The 27,644-nt window shown below is 43.2% G+C and overlaps 1 protein-coding gene and 1 long non-coding RNA gene across 6 annotated transcripts in view; one reads left to right on the forward strand and one right to left on the reverse strand.

Annotated features, from left to right (window-relative positions):
• Nucleotides 1–238: 238 nt before the first annotated feature.
• Nucleotides 239–3,340, forward strand: LOC148133522 (uncharacterized). The gene is made up of 2 exons (XR_015746947.1): nt 239–425; nt 2,678–3,340. It is a non-coding gene; the product is annotated as an uncharacterized LOC148133522 (long non-coding RNA).
• Nucleotides 3,341–5,903: 2,563 nt separating this feature from the next.
• The window catches only part of MED16 (mediator complex subunit 16), a 28,711-nt gene continuing 6,970 nt past the window's right edge, over nt 5,904–27,644 (reverse strand). For 4 of the 5 annotated variants that reach the window (XM_087952586.1, XM_087952590.1, XM_087952588.1 and 1 more), the window contains exons 4-15: nt 27,119–27,288; nt 26,335–26,766; nt 24,846–24,951; nt 23,290–23,445; nt 22,209–22,420; nt 20,452–20,658; nt 18,667–18,877; nt 16,590–16,723; nt 13,470–13,677; nt 11,626–11,842; nt 10,473–10,556; nt 7,151–8,497 (exon numbers count right to left, since the gene is read on the reverse strand). In XM_087952586.1, coding sequence (XP_087808712.1) covers nt 8,371–8,497; nt 10,473–10,556; nt 11,626–11,842; nt 13,470–13,677; nt 16,590–16,723; nt 18,667–18,877; nt 20,452–20,658; nt 22,209–22,420; nt 23,290–23,445; nt 24,846–24,951; nt 26,335–26,766; nt 27,119–27,288 — 2,264 coding nt within the window. In that variant the 3' untranslated portion in view covers nt 7,151–8,370. Of the gene's footprint in view, nt 8,498–10,472; nt 10,557–11,625; nt 11,843–13,469; nt 13,678–16,589; nt 16,724–18,666; nt 18,878–20,451; nt 20,659–22,208; nt 22,421–23,289; nt 23,446–24,845; nt 24,952–26,334; nt 26,767–27,118; nt 27,289–27,644 lie in introns of all 5 variants that reach the window. The other variant, XM_087952587.1, reaches the window with a different exon arrangement.

Raw genomic sequence — 27,644 nt, forward strand, 5'->3', positions numbered from 1 at the left:
GAGTCCACCACTGGTTGAAGCCCACATATCTTAAAGTTGCCATCTTAAAATCGGAATGATTCAAATTCATACCTTGTATTAGTGTTTCTCAATCTTAGCAACTTTTAAGATCTGTGGTCTTCAACTCCTACAATTCCCCAGCCAGCCATGCTGAGAAATACTGTTATAAGTGGTGGAGAAATTGGTCCAAAACTAGATGTGTTTCAGGAAACTGAATACCTGTTGCTTTAAATTTCAGGTGGTCCTTGACTTTCAACTGTTTAATGACTCTGGGACTTGAGGATGCTCCATTGCTCGAGGTTTACAAAAATAGACAGGACAACTATTTGACTGGGATGGTATAAAGCAGGGGTACCTAAATTAGGCCTGCGGGGCCGGCCTGAAAATAGCAAAGGACCAGCCCGCAGTCAAAACCGGGCACGAGGGTCACTCGCGAAGCCGACAAACCGGAAGCTGCGCGATCCCTGCCGTGCTAGCCGCTTTGGGTGCTCGATCCGGACGAGTCCGGAGCTAGGCTGCCCTGCAGGGGCAGCTGAAGATAGGGGGCATTCGGAGAGGGGTTTGGGGGTGGCAGACCCCCTCCCCAGCCGGCAGAACCCCTTTTCCCAAGACGGTGCAGCGGGGTCCGCAATGGCCGCCACAAAGAAGCTGGCAGCCGGGTAAGAATGCGCAGGAGGAAGTGGAGAAAGTTTTGAAAAGAGAAAGTTTTTCTTGGTTCCCAGGACTCTAAGACATATTTAACAAAATTCCTGAAAATTATGACTTTCTGAATGATACCTTCTAGAAGAGAAAAAGCGGCAGTTTGGTGGTGCTGAAAGGAAAGTTTACTCTCCTTCCCTATGGAATTAATAAGCTGATATTAAGAAACCTATTTTTTTAGGTAAAAACTGGATTTAAGTGATGAGTGGGAAGGAGAGGACTAAAAAAAATATTTGTATGCTAAGACTTTGTTGGAGGAGGTGCCTTAAGGATTTGAAGACTGAAATATATTGCAATAAGACTTTAAGAAACAGATTTGGACTTTCTTTTTTTGATTGATACTACCCCAGGAGGAGAAAGTGAGAACTCTGCCTTGGTTTGGACTGATTGATAACTTTGGGACTGTTTTATTTTTTTGGAATATTCTGGTTGTTGTAAGAAGAAAGAAGGGGAAAAGAAAAGAAAAGATTTATAATGGCTTTTTCTGTTGAGGAACTGAGAAAAGAATATGAGCAAGCAAAAAAAATGGTAAAGATGGTTTGAAAGAAGCCTTCCTTTTTTTTAGAAATGGCGCTTACTAACTATCAACAAACATTACAACAGATGAAGACAGCAGAAGAAGAAGAAGGAGAGGAAGCCATTTTTAATGAATCTCAGAATTCGACCAAGAAAGAAGGAAGAGGAAAAGGAAGAGAAATAAAGGACTTAAGATTTAAAAAAACACTTAAGAGAGGGAAAAATAAGGTGCAAATTCAATATAATGATAGTAAACAAAAGGGAAAAGGAACACGACAGAGAAGGGAAACCAGTAAGGCAGAGGCTAGAAGAAGAGGGGGTAGAAAGGTTTGTTGGGAGAAGAAAGGAAGGGAAAAGGTGGAGAAAAGCTACAAAGTTTTGAAATTAGATGGGAAAAAGGAATCTTTTTAGGGATAAAGGGTAAAGTATAATTTATTTTTTTAAAAGATTTTGCAAGGTACATAAGATGATATTGTAGCATTGTATTAGAAATAGAAAACTTAAATGGTTTAAGAGTTGATAAGAGAGTAAAATGTTGAAATGTTTAATAATTAATGGTTTTAAAATTTAATAATATGAGGGTAGGCTTAGAATATTGAGTTTTAATTAAAGAGTTTAATAAGATTATGGTATTGATGTTATTATGAAATTTTTATTATAGTATTTGTTTGGGAATGTTATAAGATGCAATATTTAGATCTATTGTTTAACTATGTATTTAATTATTTTGGATGTACTATTTAGATAGAATGTACCAAGCAGAATCGGATTGGGTATTGGGTGTTATTTTAAATGTTAATTTGATTAATTTAGGGGGGAGATAGAAAGGCATCATACTCTGATTAGTGATTTCAGGAGAAACTCTTTTTTTATTTATTTATAAGGAACGAGACAAAGGGATAATAAAGAATGGACAAAAGATACAAATATAATGACTTAAATTAAGATGATTAATTAAGATAGAATTAAGAAAGAGTGAAATGTGTGGAGAAGTTAATATAGAAGACTCAGAATGGTAAATAAACTAAGTAATGACATGTAAGATGAGCATGAATATAACTGAAGTCCATGAAGAGAGAGATACCTGGGGCCAAGTTACTTTCCAAAAAGATTTTTTTATGTTTTGTGTGTTGTATGTATATGTTTTTTTAGGGGAGAATTAATAAAACCTTGCAGAAATATAGAATGAGAATAATGGTAACTAAGTCAAAGAAATAGATGAAATAATAATAATGAAATTGAATAAGAGTAAAGAGAAGTAAAGAGAAATTGGATAAGAGGTTTTTGTATGTTTATATGGAAATGGTTTAAAACAGAATTATAGTGTATAAAATAAGGTTTTATCTGACTTGTTAAATTTATAATGGAAAAAGGGTTAAGCATGTAATGGTTAATGATGATTTGTGTGTTTTTGAAAAATCAATAAAACTTGTTTAAAAAAAAACAAAAACCGGGCACGGAGGGTCACATGTGGCTCCCCCAGTTTGTCAAGCAGGATTACCGTATGTAGCAGTTTCCTAGAGGTAAGCAATTACTTCTATTTTCCACTAGAGGGTGCCCAAGCATTCTGGAATCCAAAACTCTTCTTCATATATACCTACTATCTCAAAAGAAAATTGCTTTATAATAAAAATGTAGAAGAGGTTTCTCTTTCCTCTAAAACCGGGACTTTTGCCAGAGTTCCAGCCCAGGTTGGTTGCTGGTCTGATTTACAACTGGAAATGGTAATGAAATTCATTTAGCTTACTTTTCAGATGTAAATTTACTTAAGGTTCCAATCAAATACCAAATTGGAAATTAGGTATTATTAAAATGCAGTGTTCTCCAAAACATTACAATAAGGAACATGAAAAAGGAATTTTTACATTTACATTTTATTTGATTTGTCAATCGCTTACAAGATACAGGTATAAGAATAAATATAGTTTTGAATACATGAGATGGATACTTATAAGAAAAATAAAAAACAATAGGACAGGGACGGTAGGCACGACTGGTGCGCTTATGCAGGGTTAGGAAAGAGTCTAAATGCACAATTTTAAGAAATACGTACTATGCAAAATTATCTCTTTAACCATTCTGGTACTTCCCCCCTTTTTATGCTTGTCCTCTTGGAAGGAAGGGAGGGATGGAAGATTGTGTTTGTCGGTGTGTATGTGTGTTAGAGATTGGTTTGTGTGAATGAAATAGAATGGTTGGTGGAATAAAATATCAGACGAGTTACTATTTTTACGAATTAGAATACTTTACAGGCCATTAATTCGATTTTTAATTAAGATGTGACCCTTTTTTAGTGTTATTTCTGGCAGGTTTTGTCTGTGTATGTGTGAACTGATTGACTCCTAAGACCAATTCACAGGTGTGAATTGATTGACTCCTACAGATCACATTGACAGATTTTCTCCATAATGATCTGCTTCTAACCTAGTTTTTCAGGTTGTTCCTATCACCATTATAACTGAGTCTGTTCCCCTTCTTGGTGGCCATCCGCTTCTTTACTTCCACCCTTTCAGGCATTAGCGCCTTTTTAAAAGAAAAAAGAAAACCAGTTCTTTGTATGAGAGCTAGTTTGATGTAGTAATTAAGATTTTAGGCTAGAAACTGACACCTTGCCAAGCTGGGTGATCTTGGGCCAGTCACTCTCCCTCAGACCTAAGAAGCAGGCAATGTCAAACAACATATGAAAAACTGGTGGACCATCACTTAAATATGAGCCAGCAGTATACTGCAGCTGCCCAAAAAGCCAATACGGTCCTAGGCTGTATAAACAGAGGGATAGAATCAGTGGTGGGATTCAATTTTTTTTTACTACCATTTTTTTTGGGCGTGGCTTGGTGGGCGTGGCAGGGGAAGGATACTGTAAAATCCCCAGTCAGAGGTGGGATTTGCCGGTTCTCCAAACGACTCAAAATTTCTGCTACCGGTTCTCCAGAACTGGTCAGAATCTGCTGAATACCACCTCTGGACAGAATCAAGATCACGTGTTAATACCACTTTATAATGCCTTGCTAAGGCCACACTTGGGATACAGCATCCAGTTGTGGTCGATATGATGTAAAAAAAAGATGTTGAGACTCTAGAAAGAGTGCAGAGAAGACCAACAAAGATGATTAGAGGACTGGAGGATAAAAGATACGAAGAACGATTGCTGGAATTGGGTATGTCTAGTTTGATGAAAAGAAAGACTAGGAGTGACATGGAAGCAGTGTTTCAATATTTGAGGGGCTGCCCCAGAGAGGAGGGAGTCAAGATATTCTCCAAAGCACCTGAGGGCAGGACAAGAAGCAATGGATGGAAACTAATCAAGGAGAGAAGCAACCTAGAACTAAGGAGACATTTCCTGACAGTGAGAACAATTAATCAGTGGAACGACTTGCCTCCAGAAGTTGTGAATGCTCCGACACTGGAAGTTTTTAAAAAGATGTTGGATAACCATTTGTTTGAACTGCAGGAACCAGGAATCAATGCTGAAGATACACGCGCACACACAAGCACACATACACCTTGATACAATGTGTTTGAAGCAGTGGTGGGATTCAAATTTTTTTTTACTGCCAGTTCTGTGGGCATCGCTTGGTGGGCGTGACGGGAAGGATAAAATCCCCATTCCCTCCCCACTCCTGGGGAAAGGTTACTGCAAAATCCACATTCCCTCCTCACCCCACTAACCTGCTTTCCAGCTCCGTTCTCCTGTGCAGGGCAACCAAAGAAGACCGGGTTGATCTACTGGGACTCGGGAGGCAGAGAAGAGATGGGGGCGGGGCTAGTCAGAGGTGGTATTTTCTGGTTCTCCGAACTACTCAAAATTTCCGCTACTGGTTCTCCAGAAATGGTCAGAACCTGCTGAATACCACCTCTGGTTTGAAGTATAGTGACTTCTCTCTCTAGTCAGACATTTGAAGGTCCATTTGTTCATTCCTTAGCTGTCTACTGTATTCCCAGGCGTCTTCTCCAACATCACAGTTCAAAAATGTCAATAATCTTCCTACCCTGCTTCTTCAAAGTCCAACTATCATGTCTGTGAAGTGTCACAAGGAAAACTGTGGTTTGTACAATTTTGATCGTAAGACACAATACAGACACATTACTGACGGTGTTAATATAAAATATATGCACTTTGACTGAGGTTGAGGACTAGGAACTTGGATGAAGCAGCTGGGATTTGATTTAGATGCAAGAAAATGGGTGTCCTACAGTTGGCATGAGTTCCAGGCATAAAAATAAAGGGTAAGAACTTTGCCTAATGCGAGATTCACATTTGAGATTTCCACTTCATGAATGTTTACAGATATTTTTACTTAAGCCTATTCTGATTTTTTTGCTCAAAATAACAATTATCAATAATTTGAAGAAGCAATGTTTCTTTCCTTGCCATGAGCACTTAATTGAAGTTTGGAGTGGCTTTGACAAACACGTATTTTCTTCCTTTTAATTATTAATTTTTCCGATAAAAGCTCTTCAGTCCTTCGAAGCAGTGGTTTTGAAGTGCACTTGAGCTGACAGAGATTTTGCACAGGAGTAAAAAGAGATAATGTGTTTACTGATAACACTGACTCACAAACCGTATATAAAAAAAGAGCTTCATGGTTTGTGCAAATGCCGCCTGAAAGAATTCAGAGTCCATCAAAAACTTTAAAAAATTGACTTACATGGAACCATCATTCTGAAACCGCAATTAAACTCAGAAATTAAAGAGAAAGAATTAGATGTATTGTAGTTATTGTAGACATTGAAAAACAATGAAGTCTCTTATTTATACATCCAGCACTCTCTGTGTCCCACATTTAAATGTTTTTCTTTACAACAAACACTTTCCTTGCTAATACAAAAGGAATATGTCAAGCTAGAATTTTATCTTGCTATTTTACAGCAAATTTCTGCATTGCAGGAAGACAATTCTCTCCATAGATGGGAGACTCCAATGGACGCAGCTAAACGACATAAAGTCAGGTTCCATAAATCCACTCTGGTTTTTCTAATTTCAGTATTACAGGTAGCCTTTGACTTATGACTACACTTGGGACCACAATTTTCATTGCTAAGCAAAACCATCGTTAAGTGAGTCATGCCTGATTTTACAACCCTTTTTTTTTGCCATGGTTGTTAAGAGAATCATTACAGTTGCTAAATGAATCACACCGTTGTTAAGCGAATCCAGCTTTCCCCACTGACTTTGCTTGTTGGAAGCCAACTGGGAAGGTCGCAAAAGGCAATCACATGACCCTGGGATGCTGCAACCATTCTAAAAACATGCTGGTTGCCAAGCGCCTGAATTTTGATCACATGACCATGGAGATACTGCCAGGGTCTTAAGTGTGAGGACTGTTGTAAGACACTTTATTCAGTGCCACTGAAACTTCCAAAGGCCATTAAACGAAGAGTTGTAGCAATAGCAATAGCACTTAGATATAAATACCACTTTACAATGTTTTACAGCCCTCTCTAAACAGTTTACAGAGTCAGCATAATTGCCCACAACAATCTGGGTCCTCATTTTACCCACTTCAGAAGGATGGAAGGATGAGTCAATCTTGAGCCTGGTGGGATTTGAACTGCCAAATTGCAGGCAGCTGGCAATCAGCAGAAGTAGCCTGCAGTACTGCACTCTAACCACTGCGTCACCACAGCTCTTGTAAGTCAAGGACTACCTGTATTAACTGGCTGATCACTACAAACACAAAAATCAAGAACTGCTGGTCCTGGATAACTTCCAACTGCTTTCACCTCTCTTCCACCATTTCCTCCCATCATTGTTTCCTGCAAATAAAATGGCAAAGCGAACTTCAAAACAGAAGGAACTTAAAAACTGTTCCAAGCTGTATTTGAGAGGGAGGGAGGGAGGGTGTTCCTTTTAAGGGGGGGGGGTTGCTTTAAAAGTTCAGAGAGAGAGGGAAGTACTTCATGAGGAAAAACAAAGAATAAAAAAAGTTCTCAATTTACAAAGCATACAAAACTGTATAATTATAATCTGTACAAACTAGATCCTGTTACAATATGAACAAAACCATTGCTTATCCATGAATGTTTTTATCTTCTTTGCTGTCACCACTTTCTGAGAAAACACAGAATTATTGGGCACAAAGAAAGGCACCCGCTTATTTGTCAGAGACTAAAAAAAATTGCAAAAAAAAAATTGCAACTCCTATGCAGGGGACTCCTTTCCCTCCCTAGATTTTAACAGAAGGATCTGTGGAGTCTGGAGTCTCGTAGCCCAGGAAATTTTTAAAAAGGATAAGATCCAAGTTGTGGTTTTCAAATCCTTATATCATCACATACTTTTCAAAGAAATAGTCTTTGAATTATGTAGAGCTAGAAGTTCAAAAGCAGGCATATCGGCTGTATGTGAGAGAAGAACCAACTCTTCCGCAAATGGAAGAATTTTAGGCTGGATTATTTCAGACCGCAGGCAGAAGTAGAGAAGGACTGGAATAGTTTAACCTCAGTTTCCCAACACATGAGTTTCTAGACCAGGGGTCCCCAAATTTGGCAACTTTAAGACTTGTGGACTTCAACTCCCAGAATTCTCCAGCCAGTATGACATAGCATAGCTGGCTGGAGAATTCTGGGAGTTGAAGTCCACAAGTCTTAAAGTTGCCAAGTTTGGAGACCTCTGTTCTAGACACAGGGAGTTTTGAGCAAATGGAAAGAAAAATAGGGGAGAATGTTCATAGTTAGACTGTCTCCCCAAACCTTCTCCCCCCAATTTTCTGCGTGAAGCAAATTCATATACCAAGAAAAGCTCTTCTCTTTCCTATAATTGTCTACTTTTCTGCAAATTGAACAATGCTAAAATATGCTTCATTTTTTAAATGCAGCATTTTAACCCTTCCTGAATGTTGAACTAAAAGCTGCCATTTTTAATAAGAGGAGAAACTGAGGTGCAATTTAGGGATATCAATGCAACTTTGGCACTGGCCAAATTCCATTTGCTACCAGAAGTGCCAATCAATTCAAATTCCTCCAGCGCCTCCCATTGATTTCTCTTGGTGCTTTGGCCCAAGAAAGTCCACCTGCAACTCTTTCTGGAAGTTGTATCTTATGTTGGTTTTTTTTTTTCCTCCAGGATGTTTTTTTTTTTTTGAATGGAGTTTCTGGAGTAAGCTGCAAAACTCCTCACAAATCCCATCTGGGTAAGGCAAAGAGCCCTGGCATCCATCATGAATAGCTGAGGGGCATTCTTCTCCAAAGACCACCACAAAGGCAATTCTTGATCCATCGCTGCTCCCACTGTTTCACAGCCGTGGTCTTATTGGGGGAACGGAGCATTGTAACACAGCCGCACCTAAACAGGGGACAAAATGGCACCCAGCTGAGAAACTTCTCCAGAAGGTGTGGAGCAAAAAAAATGGTCTCCTCAAAAAAACGTTCTAATATTTTTTTTTACAGGGTTTCCTGTATGAACCTGGGTGACTTTGGGTCATCTTTCTGTCTCAGCCCAACCTACCTCACAGGTTTGTTGTTGCGGGGAAAATGGGAGGAGGAAGGACTATCAGGTCACGTGACCATCCCTGTGATCACGTGATCAAAATTCAGGCGCTTGGCAACTGGCATGTATTTACAATGGCTGCATTGTCTCGGGGTCATGCGGTCGCCATTTCTAACCTTCCCAGCTGGCTTCTGATAAGCAAAGTTAATGGGGAAAGTCAGATTCAGTCAATAACCTTGGCAAAAAGGTCATAAAATGGAGCACAAGCCACTTGCTTGCTTAGTAATGGAAATCTTGGACTCCTTTGGTCATAGAGTGAGGACTACCTGTATTTTATACCAGGTTTATCCAGTGGTGGATAAACTCAAGGACATTAGCGGACCTCGCCAGAGCGCGAGACAAACGCTGAAGAAAAAGAAGAAGAAGAAGTTTATCCAGTGGTGGGATTCAACCGATTTGCACTGGTTCAAGAGAACCAATTGTTAAATTACACACGCCCACACCCACACCCACACACTATCAAAGCTGTGCTGCAATGGAGAAATGGGCAACAGGGTAGCCGGCACAAAGGAAGGAGGCCGCTTTCCCTTTCTTCTCCCTGCTCCTCCTTCTTCCTTCGTGCTGGCCGCTCTGTTGTCCATTTTTCCATTGCAGCACAGCGCCTGGAATCCACTTTGATAGCGGGGAACGGGGTTTAATTTAACAACCGGTTCGCCCAGGGTCAGATTGGCCTTCGTGGGAGGCTTGTCCCACACATGCAGCAGAGCTGGAGGACAGGGGTGGGCCTCGCCCCTCACGACAGCCAACCTGACCCTGGCTGAACTGGTTGTTAAATTATTTGAATCCAGGGGTGGGATTCAAATTTTTTAACAACCGGTTCTGTGGGCGTGGCTTAGGTGGTGGGCATGGCTTGGTGGTCATGTGATTGGATGGACATGACTTGGTGGTCATGTTATTGGCTGGGTGTGGCCAACTCAATATCACTCACATCGAGGGACGCATCTGCTCACCTGGCCTCTCATGACTGTGGGGATGCTGCAACAGTCATAAGTGTGAAAAATGGTCATAAGTCACCTTTTTCAGTGCCATTGTAACTTTGAAGGGTCACTCCACACAAGCATAGTACCAGCAAAGGAGGGGGAAAAAACTCCAGAGAAGTTCCTGAGAAAGGAAGTCTAGTCCTGCCAAGAATGTAATAAGGGTTAACGGAGAGGCAGTTTCTGTAAGCAACACCAGAATGTTTCCTTCCTGCCTTCCTTACAGGATTAGGCCAGTAATTTCTTCTAACAACCGGTTAGAATGTTAACAACTGGTTCTAGAGAATAGGTGCGAACTGGTAGAATCCCACCCCTGGGATTGAACTGGTTTGAATCCCACAACTGCTTATATCCTCCAAAACTTATAAAGAGAGAAGCCATCATTAGGCCTTTTATCTCAACTCTCTGCATGACTGTAGAAACCCATTTTCACCCTTTACAAACTTTGACCTGCAGCTGCAATTTCTCTCTGCTGTAAGGCAACAAGAATCAGCACCATAGTTAATTTGCAGTGAAGATGCATCGCTTAACCCTATAGACAAGAATCTAGTCAGTAAATTGGAACTAGACAAAAATCAATGGAATTCAAGAGAGCTTGGACTTAGATCGTTGGTGGGAACATAAGGATTCTAGGCTGATGACTCCCATAAAACTACACACACACACACACACACACACACGGCTCTGCCTATTCTTCTCCTACATCTGCTTATCTTTAGTCAGTTTGGGATTAGGTTCGAAATATAATCTTTCGGGGGACTGAACTCTTCCTTCCCTCAGCCTGGGATGCTAACCTTGTACAGGACTTGCATTCTTCAGTAGGATAAGCTCCAAGATGGAGCCGCCGCAGGTGGTCAATCTTTGGGTACCCCGTAGTCCTGGGAATGAAGACAACACTTGTTATATAGCACAGTGCCAAATGCCATGGGGACAGACAACCTTTCACGGTGATAACACAACAATGCCACATCAAGAGAGGGAGAGACTGATTCCCCTGCCCCTTTTGTTCCATATAGGATAGGGAGAGGGCAACAGCTTTTTAGAAATGAACACAACTAGGTTAGTGAAGGTTGCAAAGGGGGTTAATAGACCTAATTTTGGTGCTTATTTTTTTTTAATAATCAAGGAACAGCACTGCTCTAAAACCAGTGATTTGCTGCCACCTGGGAATAACAAAATGTGGAGTTGATCACATGAGCTGTAGAAAGATTACAACCAAGGCTAATTTGACCCAAATCACCAAGTCAAGGAACTTGTATTTCAGGGTCTCTTTCCATTCAACTTGTTTTTCAACTGGATCTATTAAAACAGTATTTTTCCAACTTGGATCTATTAAAACAGTATTTTTCCAACTTGGTCACTTTAAGATGTGTGGACTTCAACTCCCAGAATTTGCCAATCAGCCATGCTGACTGATGAATTCTGGGAGCTGAAGTCCATATGTCTTAAAGCGATCAAGCTGGAAAAACTTTGAATTATTAAAGTCTACGGAAATTCTCAATTATCCAGGTCATGGTTGTCCCAAAGGTGCTTTCTCAAGAGGCAACTGGACTGCCTGGTTTTCCTTTGAAGACATTTCACTTCTCATCCAAGAAACTTCTTCAGCTCTGACTGGATGGTGGAAAATGGATGGATTAATGCTCCTTTCAGGCAGCTGGTTAAAAAAAAAAATGGAAATGACCAGCTGTCCGCAAGGAGTATAAATCCTTCCATTCCCCACCACCCAGTCAGAGCTGAAGAAGCTTCTTGGATGAGAAGCGAAACGTCTTCAAAGAAAAACCAGAAAGTCCAGATGCCGCTTGAAAAAGCACCTTTGGGATTGTATTAAAGAGACCTGATCTTTCAGTGAGTGCAGTGAAGGCCTTAAACAAAAGTAAAACGCATAAAGGGCCATCCGTCCAGCATCCCTGTCGTGTCAAGAGAGAAACCAGGTTGCCCACGATGCACCTGGTAAACGCGTCGCACGGAACTGAAGCGGAGTGCCCAATGATCCCGGGAGGCTTTCCAAACTGCAGCCGGACTGGCTGCTTGTTCTGCAGCTTGCTGATGATGGCATCGTTCACCGGAAGCCAATCCATGTTTGGGATGAGGAGCTGGCTGGGTAGGAGACAACATTCGTCGATCAAGGTATCGTCCGGCTCGCTGGGATGCCCTTCGTCACGGCCTGCACAAGGGAAAAGGTTTTGGGATCAGTGTTTTTTTTCATCCTTGGCCACTTTAAGAGGTGTGGACTTCAACAAACATCAAACATTGGATCACAAACATCTATTTTCACCCGGGAATCATTTCTAGATAAACTATGAAGAGGATTTCTACTTTTTTTTTAAAAAAAAAAATGGACCGACTGGCATAGGGGTGGGATTCAACTGGTGTTACTACTGGTTCAGTGACTACGTTTTGCTGTGCGCGCGTGTAAAAAAACCTTGAGCTGTGCCGCCCAGACGGCTGAAAAGCGCTGCGCACAGGTGCACAGCATTTGAAAAGCCTCTTTTTTTCCTGCTTTTTCAACCTCAGCTGTGCTGCGCAAAGCAGCTGAGGTTGAAAAAGCAGGAAATAAAGGACAGGTAAGAGCCCGGGTGGGCGGGTGGGCCAAGCAGCAGCAAACACAGAACCGGTCCAGGGTCTGCTGCTCTTCAGCTACCAGTTCTTTAGAACCGGGCAGAACTGGTAGCATCCCACCCCTGGACTGGCAGCAAAAACATGTATCATTGTTACTTCCATTGTTTTGTGGGAATGGTTTAAAAAAAAAATTCATTTCAAAGAAAAGAAATGGCTATTTTTTTCCCCTCAAGTTTGGGCCGTAGACTGGACTATAGGTAGTCCTCAACTTACGACCACAATTGAGCCCAAAATTTCTGTTGCTAAGAGAGAATTTTGCCCCATTTTAGGACCTTCCTTGCCACAGTGAAGTGAAGTGAATCACTGCAGATGTTAAGTTAGTAACATAGTTGTTAAGTGAATCTGGCTACCCCATAGATTTTGCCTGTCACAAAAGGTGATCACATGACTCCAGGACACTGCAACTGTCAGAAATGTGAGTCAGTTGTCAAACATCCAAACATAAATCACTTGATCATGGGGCTGCTACAACAGTCATTAAGTGTGAAAAACGGTCCTAAGTCACTTATTCCAGTGTCTTGTAACTTCAAATGGTCACTAAATGAACTGTTGTAAGTCGAGGCCTACCCATATTTCACCTCCTCCTTTATCACCTTACAGTGAAAAACAAGGGTGTGTAGGCTTTTCTCACAAACCAATAAATCCTTTTTAAGTTTTGAAAGTTTGGCTCGAGATTCATGATTTAAATGGGGGTAACTGCCAGAATCCTGACAGCTAGCTGAGACACATAATTCACTGTCACCCTTGACCCTGATTTTCCTCCCACCCCCTGGGTGTATCGTAATTCATATTCTCCAGTGGGACACATCCATAGCCAAGAGTCATCAATCATGCTCTCCAGTTAGAATTCTGGGTGGCAGAAACTTCAGTCACCTAGTTACTATCTTTGAAAACATTTGTGGAATGCAGTTTCAGTTTTGCAAGCTGCTGCACTGCTTCCCCCTCCCTTTCTGTTGGCAACTCTAAAAAGACCAGAGAAATATTTTATGAGTTGGCACCAATACTGAAACAACGTGGATCAAAACCCATGCTTGGAAATGGTTTGTTTTGAGCTCAAACTGCTCAAATGGCTCCTGAGTCGCACCTGGCTCATGTTCTACACACCATTTCTTTGTGCTCCAAGCCTTCAAGCCACCTCTCTCCCTCATTTGGCAGCACATCAGATTACTCACAGCACAACCACAATTTGGTAAGAAGCCGGAAGAGGAGGGACATGCTGTCCTGCGTATCAGACGTGGCCGTATAAATGGGAAGACAGCTTGGCTTCAAGAGGCCCCAGATCCGGATCATGACCATCAGCTCACGGAGCATCCCCAGGGAGGCCCCATCCCGAAGGAAACTGTGACCTGGGCGAACAGGTCCTGATGCAGGTCCAGAACCCTAAAGGCAGAAAAAAGGGAACCTGGAGGTAGTCCAAGTCTGAAACGATGCACACAATTCTACAGCTGACATTATTGGTAGACTTACAATAGAACAAAAGGAATAGTCAAATTGATTAGGAGCTTGAATTAGCCTACAGCAATGACCCTACATCAAATGTGACAATGAACCTACTGCAAAATTTGCATTATGAGTTAATAGCAATAGTAGATGTGATGACCCGGGGTGTGACAAAAATAACACAGTCATAAAAGCAGAATAAAGTCCCTTTAATGCCTCCAACTTGGGCCCCAATGTCCAATTATCCTCGACTGGATATCAAACTCTTCCAAAAACAGTCTACAAAGAGAGTAAATGCAGTCCAAACCAAAACTAAAAATAATTAGAAAAAAAACAACCAACACAAACCACAGTGGAGTCATTAAGATGGCAGGCCAGGATGATAAATTGCAGACTTCCATAAGATAATGCAGCAACCACAATTGGGAAGATGCCAAAACCCAGATAAGCCTCGACCAAGATAAAGCACGCTTCCAAGAGAAGCTTCCAGGAAAGAGCTATTTAAAATGTCCCACTTATATCCTGTTCTCCCAGCTGCAACAAATGAAAGGGATCAGGGCCTTTTCCTCTCCCGTAAGACACATTGCTCCCTTCTCCGTTCTTCCCTGCGTGCCCTAGGATGAAGAGGGGATGGCCCTGGGTCTTTCTCTGAATGTCCAGCCGGACTGTGCTCTTCCCCCGTTTCTTCCACAGCCACTGGAGCCACACTCCCACTCCCTGTCAACTCCTCAATCTCCCCCTCAGAATCAGACTCCAACAAGGGCATGACAGTAGACTTATATACTGTTTCATAGTGATTTACAGCTCTCTAAGTGGTTTACAGATTCAGCATATTGGTCCCAACAATCTGAGTCCTCCTTTTACCCACCTCAGAAGGATGGAAGGCTGAGTCAACGTTGAGTCTGGTCAAAATTGAACTGAAACCAGCTGGCAGCCGGCAGGCAGCAGAAGTAGACTGTATTCTAACCACTGCGTCACTGCAGCTCTTAAATACCCCTAAATATCCCTATCTTCCCATCCTTGGAAATTCTGCCTCTGCTTTGATTTCCAGAGCAAACCCTTTGTTTCTAATGAGATTACTCATAATCATCAAGGCAGGATTGGGGATAAAGGGTTGAGGGCTACCAAACTGTCTATCTTAACCAGCAATGGTTCTCTGGGACGGGCCTGTCTGACTTTTCTTGGTTATAGATACTAGGGTTCAATAGTTAGGAATGCTTCAGTTTTAGAAATCTCAGCTAATGAAATAATGCAGTTTTAACCGATTCGGTAAGCAAAGCAAAATCTGCATAAATAAGAAATAAAATATTCAACAGAAAGAGACAACACTTGCACTGGATACACCACTTGAAGCTAGGAATCCTGGTTTAATTAGCCAGGGTTTAAATGGATAGTATACCAGTACACGTACTCTGTTTACTTTGTAGGATAAACAAGCAAGAAAGGATATTTTTGTGTAACAGCTGAATCCATAAAAATCATTAAATACACTGCATAAACTAAGCCACTTTAATGTAACTGTTAAGAGTCTGGAAGACCAGGAATTCCAGTCCCGCTGAAGCATGAAGTCAGCTGAGTGACCATCTCACCCACTCTCAGCCCTTGGAAAGAAAGGTTATGGCAAACTAACTACTGAAATCTTGTCAAGAAAACTGCCAAGAATCTCCAGAGGCACTCGCCTTCGGAGTCAACATTCACTTGAAGGCAAAAAAAAAATCCAAAACAACCTTCTCATTAAAAGCTGACTGATAATTCTATCCCAATGTTTTTCAAACTTGGCAACTTTTAGGTTTCTAGACTTCAATTCCCATGATCCAGGCTGGCTGGGAAACTCTTAGCAGCTGAAGTCTACATATCTTGAAGTTGCCAAGTTGGAAACACAGCAAGTCTTGCTCATTTTGGTTCAATAAACCATAAACGCATAATAATGGGCTTCGTATGTGATGAAGCTCTTTCTTCCTGATTTGTTTGTTTGTTGTGATTTGTGCAGAGTAAAACAGTATTATTATTATTATTATTAAAGCACCATGTATTATTATACACCGTTATTAAGTCAAGATTCCTGATTCAAAAATAATGTCTGTGTCAGCTTTGGAAGCCATATTGACACCAGACGCTTCCACACGGCCACATTCTTGAGCCTGGGAAAATGGGAGGGGGGAAATATCTTGGAGGATATGTGGTTAGACATAATAGCATTCTTCTCCTAAGTCAAGGTCATGTTATTTCTGCACCTGAATGAGGGGATGTCTCAAGTTGGGACGGATGGGGCATGTGATGCGATGATGGGTGCAGGGGGTGGATTTGTAGTTTTTATTTATTGCAAGGAAACCTGGAACTTTCAGATTCGGGATTCCCCAGATGTGCCAGTTTACTATCCAAATAAATAGAACTTTTGAGAGGATGTCTGTCTCGGAGTTATTTGTTGGAGTGGAGGTTTTCTGGAACGCTGACAGTCTGATCAAAACCATTAACTACAGTCTTCATATTATATATGTGGCAACTGGAAAGAGATGGGCCCGTGAGAAGAGGCACCATTGAGAAGAGGCATTCCTTTCTCTGCTATGTAAAGGACAAGAGAAGGCCTCACTTTAAAGCAGGGTGTCAACCTTGGCAACTTTAAGGCTTGTGGACTTCAACTCCCAGAATTCCTCAGCCAGCTTTGCTGGCTGAGGAATTCTGGGAGTTGAAGTCCACAAGCCTTAAAGTTGCCAAGGTTGGACACCCCTGCTTTAAACAAACAGTCGGTAACTGTCAACATTAGAACTCAAATGGTGAATTTGACACAAAAGTTTACCCTCCATTAAGCAAACAGCATCACGGGGCATCTCTGCTGCACCAGTGAGGCTCACCTGGTTCGGGAGACTGGCGAGCAAATAGAGCACAAAGTCCCCAACCCACTGGATCAGTTGTTGGAGACATTGCAAGGTGGTCATCTCCAGCACAAATTCTTCTGTCTTCAAATTAATCATCACTTTGTCGATATCTGGAAGGGATCAATGGGAGGAAACTTCAAGGAGATAGATAGAGATTAGACATTAGGAAGAACTGTCAATCAGTGGATCAGGTCAGTGCATGGAATGGTTTCTTCCCCTTCACTGGAGGGTTTTAAATAGAGCAGATTGGTGTCAAACTCGCATTGTCGTGGCACGTGACTTTTTCCCCCCTTTGCTAAACTGGGGGGGGCGGGGGGCGTGGCCAACGCATGACGCATCCGGCCCGTGGGCCGCGAGTTTGACAGCCCTGAAATAGAGGTTGGATAATCATCTTTCAGGGACAGTGTAGCGCAGTGTTTCACAATCTTGGCAGTTTGAAGATGTCTGGGCCTCAACTCCCAGAATTCTGATGTGGTGAATCTCTGCAGTGCATGAGGGACTGGACCTGATGTGTCCTTCCAACTCTATGACTCTATGATCAATCAATCATGTCCATCTCATCAGCAGGACTGGCCCCTGATTTGAGGACATTTCTATTTTAGGCCCATGAAGTATTTTGGATTACAATTTCCATAATCTCTCGCTTTTATCTTTATATAAAATAAGAGAATAAGAAGCAGTAATGAGAAACTTTGGGATTATTTGGTTCTCTGTAACTTTGGGATTATTTGGTTCTCTGTGATATTGATATTACCAAAAACCAAGCAGGCACGGCCTATTTTAACTAAGAAAAGAGTACAGAATACTAGGAGGTCAATTTTGCAAATCAAACAACGTTGACATTATCAGAGGAGAATGTCAAAGTACCACTTTTAATTACGAAATTGTCTTTTGCAGTGTTTCCCAATCTGGGCAACTTTAAGATACGTAGATTTCACCTCCCAGAATTCAAACCACCTATGCTGGCTGGGGAATTCTAGAACTCCACATATCTTAAAGTTGACAAGGTTGGGAAACACTGGTCCAGCTGATGGTTAAAAAAAAAAAAGTCAAAATGGTGGCTATGGCAATGCAATTGAAATTCCACCCTTTCTGTGTGCATTGATGCTCACAAAATAACAGACAAGGCTTCAATCCTGGAGCTTGAACGTTTTGATTCTTCCACCATACGTGGATAACTTTTTAGAGAACTTTTAAAATAAGCTCTTTTTTTCCCTCCTTTGGAAAATCTAGCACAGTGATCGCCAACCAGTAGGCCAGGGACCATTGGTGCTCGGTGAGAAAATTTTGGTGGTCCGCAGAGAAATGTCACCCCCAAAGAACCTCCCAAAGCAATTAATCCAGGCTGTGCAGGAACACAAGGGTGCACCATCCACATGGCCCACAAGAACGCAAGGCTTGCATCGCTTGCATTGCAAACAACACGAAGTAATGAGGGGAGGGGGGAAAGGGTGGAGTGGGGGAGCTTGCCCCACTTGCCCGACACTCCTGGCCTGGCCACTGGGGCTGCTTCTTTCCACTTCTTTCTTCTTCTGCTTTTGGCTGCACGCAAGGAAAGCAGCAAAAGTCTTTCTTTCTCTCCCCCAAACTCTGCCAGAAATGAGTCTTTGGAATCCTGCAAGGCATCCTGCTCCAAGAGGCTGCGCCGGCACGACAAGTCCCACAAAGACTCATTTCTGGTGGAGTTTGGGGGAGAGAAAGAAAGACTTCTGCTGCTTCTGCTGCTTTCCTTGCATGAAGCCAAAAGTCTTTCTCTCTCTCTTTCCCCCTAAGAATGGAGCTGGACGCGGTATCTTGCAATCCCAAATAAAGAATGATCGATCGGTAGGAAAATGGGATGGGGAAATTCCCTGCAGACTTTTTGGGGATTTTCCCAGGGTCTCTGCTGCTTTCTGCAGAGACCCTGGGAAAACGTCAGCAAGCCACCATCATTCAAAATTAATATTAGTGGTCCACGGAATTTAAAATTATGAGTTTGGTGGTCCCTGAGGTCCAAAAGGTTGATGACCCCTGATCTAGGAGATTAAGAGAGGACCAGCCCTTTTGAACATACCTATATCGGTGATCTTGGCACAGATCTCAGTCAGCCTGTCTCCAGGTGTCTTGTCGGGCATGTTGAGGACTGGGGGCCGGAGCAGGGATTTCAGCGTGCAACTGATGGCGATCAGGAAAAGCTTGGCGTGGTAATCGCACACGCGTGCCACCGTACTGGAGGAGAGCTTGCAAAGTGAGGCTTTCATGGCAATGATGCGTGTGGACAGAACCTGCCAAAGGAAGGACGTGATCACCCCTGAGAAAGCTGCTCCTTTTAGCAAGGACCTTCACACATTAAAGTCAAGAAATAAATGACACTGGTTCACTTGTGGTTTCACTTCTGGCAGTTCAGGTTTCTCTGACCCCAAAAGGTTTCCTCCAAACACACTTGGCTAACCATGATTTAACCCTGGTGAAACCATGGTTTAAACATGCAACAGACTGAGTCCAAGCACCAGGTAACATCACTATTCTGTGAGTTGTGCTGCCCTCCCCAATTAGTTTCCAGGTACAATTGAATTATTACCTAAAAAGCCCTCCACAGATAGTCCTCAACTTATGACCACAAATGGGAATGGAATTTCAGCCATAAGTTGTTGATCATAATTGTCTGTTTTTACAGCAGCCATTAGGCCAGTGGTGGCTAACCTTTTTGGGCTTCTGTGCCAAAAATTGTGTGCACACTTGCCAGCACCCACATGCCAGCACCCAGAAGGCAATGCACCCCCCCGCCCCCTGCGCATGCATGTGCAATCCCCCCCCCCCGCTGCTGCCCCCTTACCTGTACTGCACCTCACAGCTGATTTTCGGCCTCGCAGAGGCTTGAAAAAAGCTTCTGCAGGCTTTGCAAGCTGAATAATAGGCCCATTTTGTCACTTCCAGTATTACAGGAAGTGACAAAACAGGCCTATTATTTGTCCTGCAAAGCCTGCAGAGGCTTTTTTCAAGCCTCTGGCAGGCCAAAAAAGGCCTCAAACCTGCCAAAAATATCAGCTGTGAGGCGCGCGGATGCGCAGTGAGGTAAGTTTGCCTGCGGCTCGTGTGCCAGCACAAATGGCTCTGCGTGCTACCTGTGGCCATAAGTTTGCCCTCACGGCATTAGGCCAATCATGAAGCTGTAAGTCCGAATCACACAGTCATTAAGTGAATAATGTGGTCGTTAAGCAAGTCCATTCTCCTGAAGAAAGAATGGCAAAAAAAAACAAAAAACCCAAACCCCATGGTAAATTGTGGTCCCGCGACCACTGGACACTAGTTGTAAATGCGAGCCTGTTGCCAAGCATCTGAAATGTGGTCATATGTCCATGGGAGGAGAGGGGAAGTCTGACTTACTTTTAAGCAGAGTCCCAGGAGGGAAACAAGATGGGAACGCATGAATGAAGGCAAACATACGTGTCCCAGGATAATGTTGCATGATCCAAACTGGGTCACTCACCGGGACCAGAGGTTTACTCTTCCGAGCTTTTGGATTCGTGGTGGAGCCCATCTTCAGAAAACTTCTCTCTACTGGAATATGTGCTATGGGCTATTGTGAGCCAAATTTATGTGGCGCCTTCCTATTGGTTGATTGGTGCGTTGACGGCCAATGATTGGCTATTGTTTCTTTGTGCTGTCAAGCCCCCGGCTCCTAAGCACCTGACAAGCTGGTGGTAAAACAGCACTCCCCTTGACTAGCGAGGGACCCATTTCATAGAATCATAGAATAACAGGCTTCAATCATTTCCCTGGCTATTTTTGTACCTGCTCAGCCAACCATCTTAGTAGCTGCGAAATTGAATGAAGGTTTCAAAAGATGGGAACTCACCTGCTGCAGGGCGGCATTCTGGCGCATGTATTCCTCGTGCAGCTTTTCCACCAGATTCTGCACCATGCTGGGCTGGACATGAAGCAGAATGTCCCACCAGTCATACCCTGTCACCATGCAGTACTCCAACAGGAAAAGCAAGTGACGGAGGGAAATATTCATATCCAGAACGTGCCCCATGGAGGGAGAGATCCTGAACATGCTAAGCTGCAGAGAGCAAGGGGACAGACAGAAAGACATGTTGAATGCAGCCAGGAAGTCAATTACCTCCATCTTCTAGGAAGGAAAGGGTGTATGTCCCTACTCAATGGTTGGTTGTTGTTGTTTTTTTCAAAACACACTCTAGCAAGATTAATGCTGGGCACTTTCCAGGATTCTGCGCTTGTTTGAACCAGGGAGCTGCTACATTGCTTGCTCAATTGTGAAGCTTGACTCATTTGTTTGAGCTATCCGGCCTGCCAGGTTTGGCAATAATTCCTTGTTTTGCCCAGGTTGGTCTCAGAGAAAATGAGGGACTTTCAGTTAGCACAACAAAGGGGCACTTCCCTTCGCTTACAAAATGTTGGACTTGGAATTCCCTGCGACAAGCTGTAGCGATAGATAGCCAATCATATGAAGGCCTTTAAAAGGAAGTGACTTGGATTCATGGTGGAGGGAGCAAATAAGCTATTATTTGCAGGGCTTAACATGCCTTTCCAGTCAGAACAGCAGCTTATGTACCTTTATCAGTGTCAAAGAAAGTTAAAATGTACAGATCGAATGTTATCATTCGAAAGCCAGCTGTGGAGACCAATAATACTCTTCATTCAGAATACAGGGAGCATCAGCTCACAAAAGTGAGATGCCCATGTGAGAAAAACAACGCAGGGAGATAGAGATGCCTGACGCCTTGAGGCCATTTTGGCTATCTCCAAATCTGGAAGCAGGTGAGAGGATTTTCCTTATGATCCAATCCAGCTCTTTTATGTTTTTGTCTTGGAAAAAGGGGAAGTACAAGTAATACTTGACTTACGACCACAATTGTGCCCAGTGGTGGGATGCAAATTTTTTTACTACTGGTTCTTTGCGCGTGGCTTGGTGGGGGTGTCTTGGTGGGCGTGGCAGGGGAAGGTTACCGCAAAATCCCCCTTCCCTCCCCACCCCATTAACCTGCTTTCCAGCTCTGTTCTCCTGTGCAGGGCAACCAAAGCAGACCCAGCCAATCAGCTGGGACTCGGGAGGCAGAGAATAGATGGGGGCGGGGCCAGTCAGAGGAGATATTTGCCGGTTTTCTGAACTACTCAAAATTTCCGCTACTGGTTCTCCAGAACTGGTCAGAATCTGCTGAATACCACCTCGGATTGTGCCCCAAATTTCTGTTGCTAAGCAGTTTCATTGAGTTGTGCCCCATTTTTATGAACTTTTTGCCACAGGTGTTAAGTGAATCATGCAGCTGTTAAACAAACCTGGCTTCCCCCATTGACTTTGCTTGTCAGAAGCCGGTTGGGGAGGTTACAAGGGGTGATCAGACAATGACCCCAGGACAGTGCAACTGTCATAAATACATGGCAGTTGCCAATCACTCAAATTTTGATCATGTGACCATGGGGATCCTGCAATGGTTGCGTGAAAACTGGCCTTAAGTCACTCTCTTCACGGCCGTTGTAATTCTGAACGGTCACCAAACAACGGTTATAACTTGAGGAATACCTGTAAAAATCTTTCTTGGCCTCCCTGCTTTAAATACTGAGGGGATCTATTTTTAAAGATAAATGTACCTTTCCGTGGCTATCGACTCCAACTAAGGCCAGCGAAGTCCAAGACATCTGCATCGCTTTGAAGTAGACTAGAGGCCCCGAAGTTTTCTGCCGTTTGATGGCCTGGTCATCCACCGGTCGCTGTGAGGTGGAGCCGTAAAACACCGCCATGGTTTGCAAGGAGAGGCGGTTGATGATGTGGACGCTGCCATCGTGGAAAGCAAGCGCCAGGCCTGCAACAGAGGTGGGTAAATTGCAAAGGGATTTTTAAAATGGTTTACTGAGAGAAGTAAGGCTGCATTCCTTCTGGAACATTCTATTTATTTTATCCCCTGAGCAAGCCAATCCAACATCACTGCTGGGAGACATTTCTGCTCACAACTTAACGTTAGTGGCAAATTACTAATTGGTAAGTAAAGTTCTAATTATGATGCATCTATGATTCCCAAGACTCGATATCCCACTTTTAGACATCTATAATTTTCTTACGAGATACAGTTTGATGTACGGGTAGTTCTCAACCTAGGACTGGTCTCTTAGTGACCCTTTGAAGTTCTGATGGAGCTATTTGGGGGTTACTTACAACCTAGATTTGAAGTCCCACTGGTCACTCCCCTGCGGCCCAGAACAGGAAGTAGGGGGTTAAGCTTTGAAATTGGCATGGGGGAACTTTCCAAGGATGGATCACGCTAGCAATAGCACTTAAACTTATGCACTGCTCCATAGTGCTTTAAAGCAGCGGACTGGCAGAAGTAGCAGGGCGGGGGGGAGAAGGGTTGGTTTCGTGTGTGCACTCATCCATCACTTCCATGGCCCGGTTCAGAATGGGCCGTGGACCAGAGTTTTGGGACCCCTGCTTTAACACACACTGAGCGGTTTACAGAGTCAGCCTATTGCCCCCAACAATTTGGGTCCTTATTTTACCGACCTCAGAGGGGTGGAAGGCTGAGTTAACCTTCAGCCCGTCAGCATCAACTCCTGGCTGCGAGCAGAATTAGCCTGCAATAATGCAGTATAACAACCGTGTCACCACAACACTAGGTTTTTGGGTTTTTTTTTGCCTATCTGATAAGACAAGACATCCAAGAAAAACTTTCCTCACCTAAACCTGGGTAGAACTTGGTGTCACTTGCTACCTTCAAATCGGTGCTGGTCAAAGAAATAGGCAGTTTGGGTAACGCCACAGCAGAAACTCGGTCCAGGTCATTAGTGGCTGAAAGGATCCGCCATTTTAAGATCATCGGTGGCTTGTCCCCAACTTAGAAATGAAGAGGAAGAGGATAATTAAAGTACTGCAGAAAAGCATTTGGAAATGGCATTTTCTTCCTTTCTGCTTAGCGCAATCAGATTACTAGATGTGTTTGGGACTGCAATTCCCAGAATTCTGAGCAGCAGGGATACTGAGAATTCTTTGGGTGTGCTGACTGCTCAGAATTCAGGGAAACTGTAGTCCTGAAATTTCTGAAGAGGCCTGGTTTGGAAGAGACTGTATGAGTACTACATGGGTGTCAAACTCGCGGTGTCACGTTGCCATCACGTGACATTTCGCAACATTTCCCCCCCTTCGCGGAGCTGCGGTGGGCGTGGCCTGCATGACATATCCAGCCTGGATTTTTTTTTTTTTCAAAATGATACTGGCACCTTCTTCAAATTTATCAGATGTAATTGTTTCTAAGCAAAAAGAGCAGAAATTCAGCTTCGAAGTTGGCAGGTCAGGATGTTCCAAATTTAATAGCTTCTCGCCGAGCGAAGAATCAAAAGAAGCTCATTTCCAGAGGGAAATGACTGTGATGAGAATCTGTTGCCAAGATTTCCTGTGCAAAGGCAACAATTAAACATCACCTGTCGGTTTGATTGCTCTCCCTTAGAAAAATTGCTCCTTCTGAGCTGTGATGAGGGAGATAAATAGAAGGAAAGCTGGAAAGAGAAGTGAAATTTTTTCATTGGCAACAGAACCACATCTATGAAAAACAAGGATGTTATTCATACGGGAGAAACAGAATTCTACTCAGTAAACATAAATTCAACACAAACAGAATTCTAGTTTCGCCTTAGGCACAAAAGCCGTCTGGGTGATTTTTACAGATAATTAGAGTTGGAAGGGACCTTGTAGGTCATCTAGTCCAACCCCCCACCCAAGCGGGAGACCCTACTCCATTTCTGACAAATGGCAGTCCAATTTCTTCTTGAAAGTCTCAAGTGATGATTTTGGGCCAATCCCCAGGAGACTGTGAGTTCTAGTCCTGCCTTAGGCATGAAAGGTGGCTGGGGTGACTTTGGGCCAAGACTTTGTCCTAATCCCGCAAGGTTCTGTCTATGCTTTTTCTTCCTCATTGCTTGGGCTAGAATTGCAGTTCACGGATTTCAAACTCCCCAGTCTGACGATTCAGGAATCCAAGATGATTTCAACCAAAGGTTGCATTCAGCAGGTTCTGACCAGTTCTGGAGAACCGGTAGCGGAAATTTTGAGTAGTTCGGAGAACCAGCAAATACCACCTCTGACTGGAGATTTTACAGTATCCTTCCCCTGCCACGCCCACAAGCCATGCCCACAGAATCAGTAGTAAAAAAGTTTGAATCCCACCACTGACTTCAACCTAATGAGAAGAAGAAGCCATTTTCTGCTGCTTTCTTTTCTACATCTGCTACCTGACTCACCTGTGGGAGAAATCTGCTGAAAAATGTTGTTAACCGGCAGTCCTTCTTTCCGGAGTGACCAGCACTCCACAATGCTATTGTTCTGACTGGAGGCACATAGCAGCATCTGGAGAAGGAGGGAAGGCCAGATAGAACAATGTTAGCAACCTTAGCAACTTTAAGATGTGTGGACTTCAATTCCCAGAATTCCCTGCCAGCATTCTGAGGTTTTGTTTTGTTTTTCTCTTTGTTAACCGGGCAGGGGTGTGGCCAATGTGCGACGCAAGTTTGACAGCCCTGATCTAGAACAATGTTTCTCAAACATGAAAATTTTAAGCTATGTGAACTTCAGCTCCCAGGATGCTGACTGGCTGGGGAATTCTGGGAATTGAAGTCCACACATCTGAAAGTCCCCAAGCCTGAGAAACATTGTTCTGGAATGCCCAGTATTGGCTCTCTAACAGCTGTTTAAAATTCAAAGTTAATTAGAGGAGGGCAAAGATTATGGTGAGAAGAAAGCATCTCTATACATTGATAGATGTGTGTGAGAAATTGCATGGAGCTCCTGGGGCAAAAAAGAGTTCTCTGCTCTTTTTCCATAATACAAGTAGCCCTCGACTTATAACTCTAATGGAGATTGCCTATTATGGTCATCAGTTGTGATGGTCATAAAATGGGTCACGTGACTGGCCCAATTTTACAACCTTTTTTGCAGAAGTCATTAAGCAAACACTGTAGTCATTAAATGAAACCGTTGTTTGCCAAAACCTAATTTTGCCAAAAAGGGAAGTAAATGCTGGTTTTCGGCAAAAACGTGATAAAATGTAGTCATATGACCACCGGCCACTATAAATGATAAAAGCTAGCTACCGAATGCACATGTGGTCACATGGCCTTGGTGCGGACGGCAGCCATCAGAACTTCAGAACCGGGTCATAAGTACTCCTGTGGAAATCCATTGCAATTCTGAACAATTGCTAAGCAAATGTCAGTCATCCAGGTCATGGTTGTCCCAAAGATGTTTTTTCAAGGGGCAACTGGACTTTCTTGGCTTTTCCTTGAAGGATGTTTCACTTCTCATCCAAGAAGCTTCTTCAAAGAGTCCAGTTGCCTCTTGAAAAGTCCAGTTGCCTCTGGAAAAAGCACCTTTGGGACAATCGCTAAGTAACTGGTCATAAGTCAAGGACTACCGGCAAATTCAAGACTGCTATCATGTCCTTCCATGTGGACTAACAATATCCACTCCTTCCATGTTTCTGCATTGGTTTCCCCAGATTCTTCACTATCTGATCTGTCTTTAACTGACTAATCTAGACATGACCGAGTAACTGGAACAAGGGTCTTCAAACTTGGCAAGTTTAAGACTTGTGGACTTCAACTGAGCTAATATGACTGGAGGGGGAATTCTGGGAGTTGAAGTCCACAAGTCTTAAAGCTGTCAAATTTGAAGACCCCTGAGCTAGAAGGAAGAGGCAGCTGGGACTGGAGAAGGAAACCCCAAGGACCTCACCTGCTCAGACATGTCTCGTGCTAGAAATTTCAAGTGGGTGATTGCAGGATATTTGTCTTTCCGAGCTGGGTCTGTGGTGCAGCGCATGAACAAGGAAGGGAGGATTTCTGTGTCGATCTTACACTTCTCGTTCACCACACTGACGCAGACTTTGTAGAACTGGACTGGAGAGGCACTGCTGCCATCTGACGTGGCCACCACAATGTTGCCTCCGCCAGTGAAAGCAATATCAGCCAAGGCCACTCGGCAGCGCAGGCGACAGAGGCTCTCCGTGGAGGTCAGCACTTGTCCGTTGGGCTTCAGCAGTGAGACGGTGACCAGCCCGCTGATGGTTACTGCGATCCAGCCCTCCATAGGTTTCCCCCCAAAGAGGGTCAACGATGGGGAGAACTTGACCCGGGAGAATTTCTCACCAAAATTGGATGCTCCAGACTAAGGACAGAAGGAAATAGAAGATATTTAGGAGAGATTATTGATTATGAAGAATATTACAGGTAGTCCTTGACTTACAACCATTCATTTAAGTGACTGCTCAAAGGTACAACGGCACTGAAAAAAGTGACCTATGACCGTTTTTCACACTTACGACCAAAGCAGCATTGATTTTGCTTGCTGGAAGCTGGCAGAGAAGGTCGCAATTGGCAATCATGTGACTGCAGCTCACTGTGATGTTGTAACCACAAGCCAGGCACCCAAGTTGTGAGAACCAGAGCTTTGAATGGTGACTGAATGAATGTAACTGAGAACTACCTGTAGAATAGCAACCCTTAATTAGTCTACTTACCTTCTCCACGTGCAAAGCCAGTTTCACCCCATTGTGCAGCCAAGAAAGTGCCACTATTGGGTCTCCTTCCACTTCACTGCCCACCTCACTCTCCCAGCTGTTGGCCAGGTGGTCCATCATACTCCAACATTTGACGTGCCCATCAGCGTCAGCAGAGAGCAGTCTGGATCCTGCAGCCATATTGAATGAATGAATGAATGAATGAATGAATGAATGAATGAATGAATGAAGTCAGAATACCAATCAAGGGAAAGACAGGCCCATCCTCTAGGTCAGGGGTGTCCAACCTTGTCCAAGCTTTGCTGGCTGAGGAATTCTGGGACTTGAAGTCCACAAGTCTTAAAGTTGCCAAGGTTGGACACCCCTGCTCTAGGTATAAGATGGAATTAACTGATCTCGCATATTTGAATGTTGTCTTAAAAATAAATTTTCTTTCATGAACTTTTTGATTTAGGGAATATCATGAAAGAGACTTCACAAGGATTAGCGAAATGATATTTTATCGTCATAGGTTATAATAGCAGAA

Source organism: Notechis scutatus, chromosome 1 (assembly GCF_049901735.1).
Source record: "Notechis scutatus isolate UNSWTSFEM ecotype Mainland chromosome 1, rNotScu1.2, whole genome shotgun sequence".
Taxonomy (NCBI): Eukaryota; Metazoa; Chordata; class Lepidosauria; order Squamata; family Elapidae; genus Notechis; species Notechis scutatus.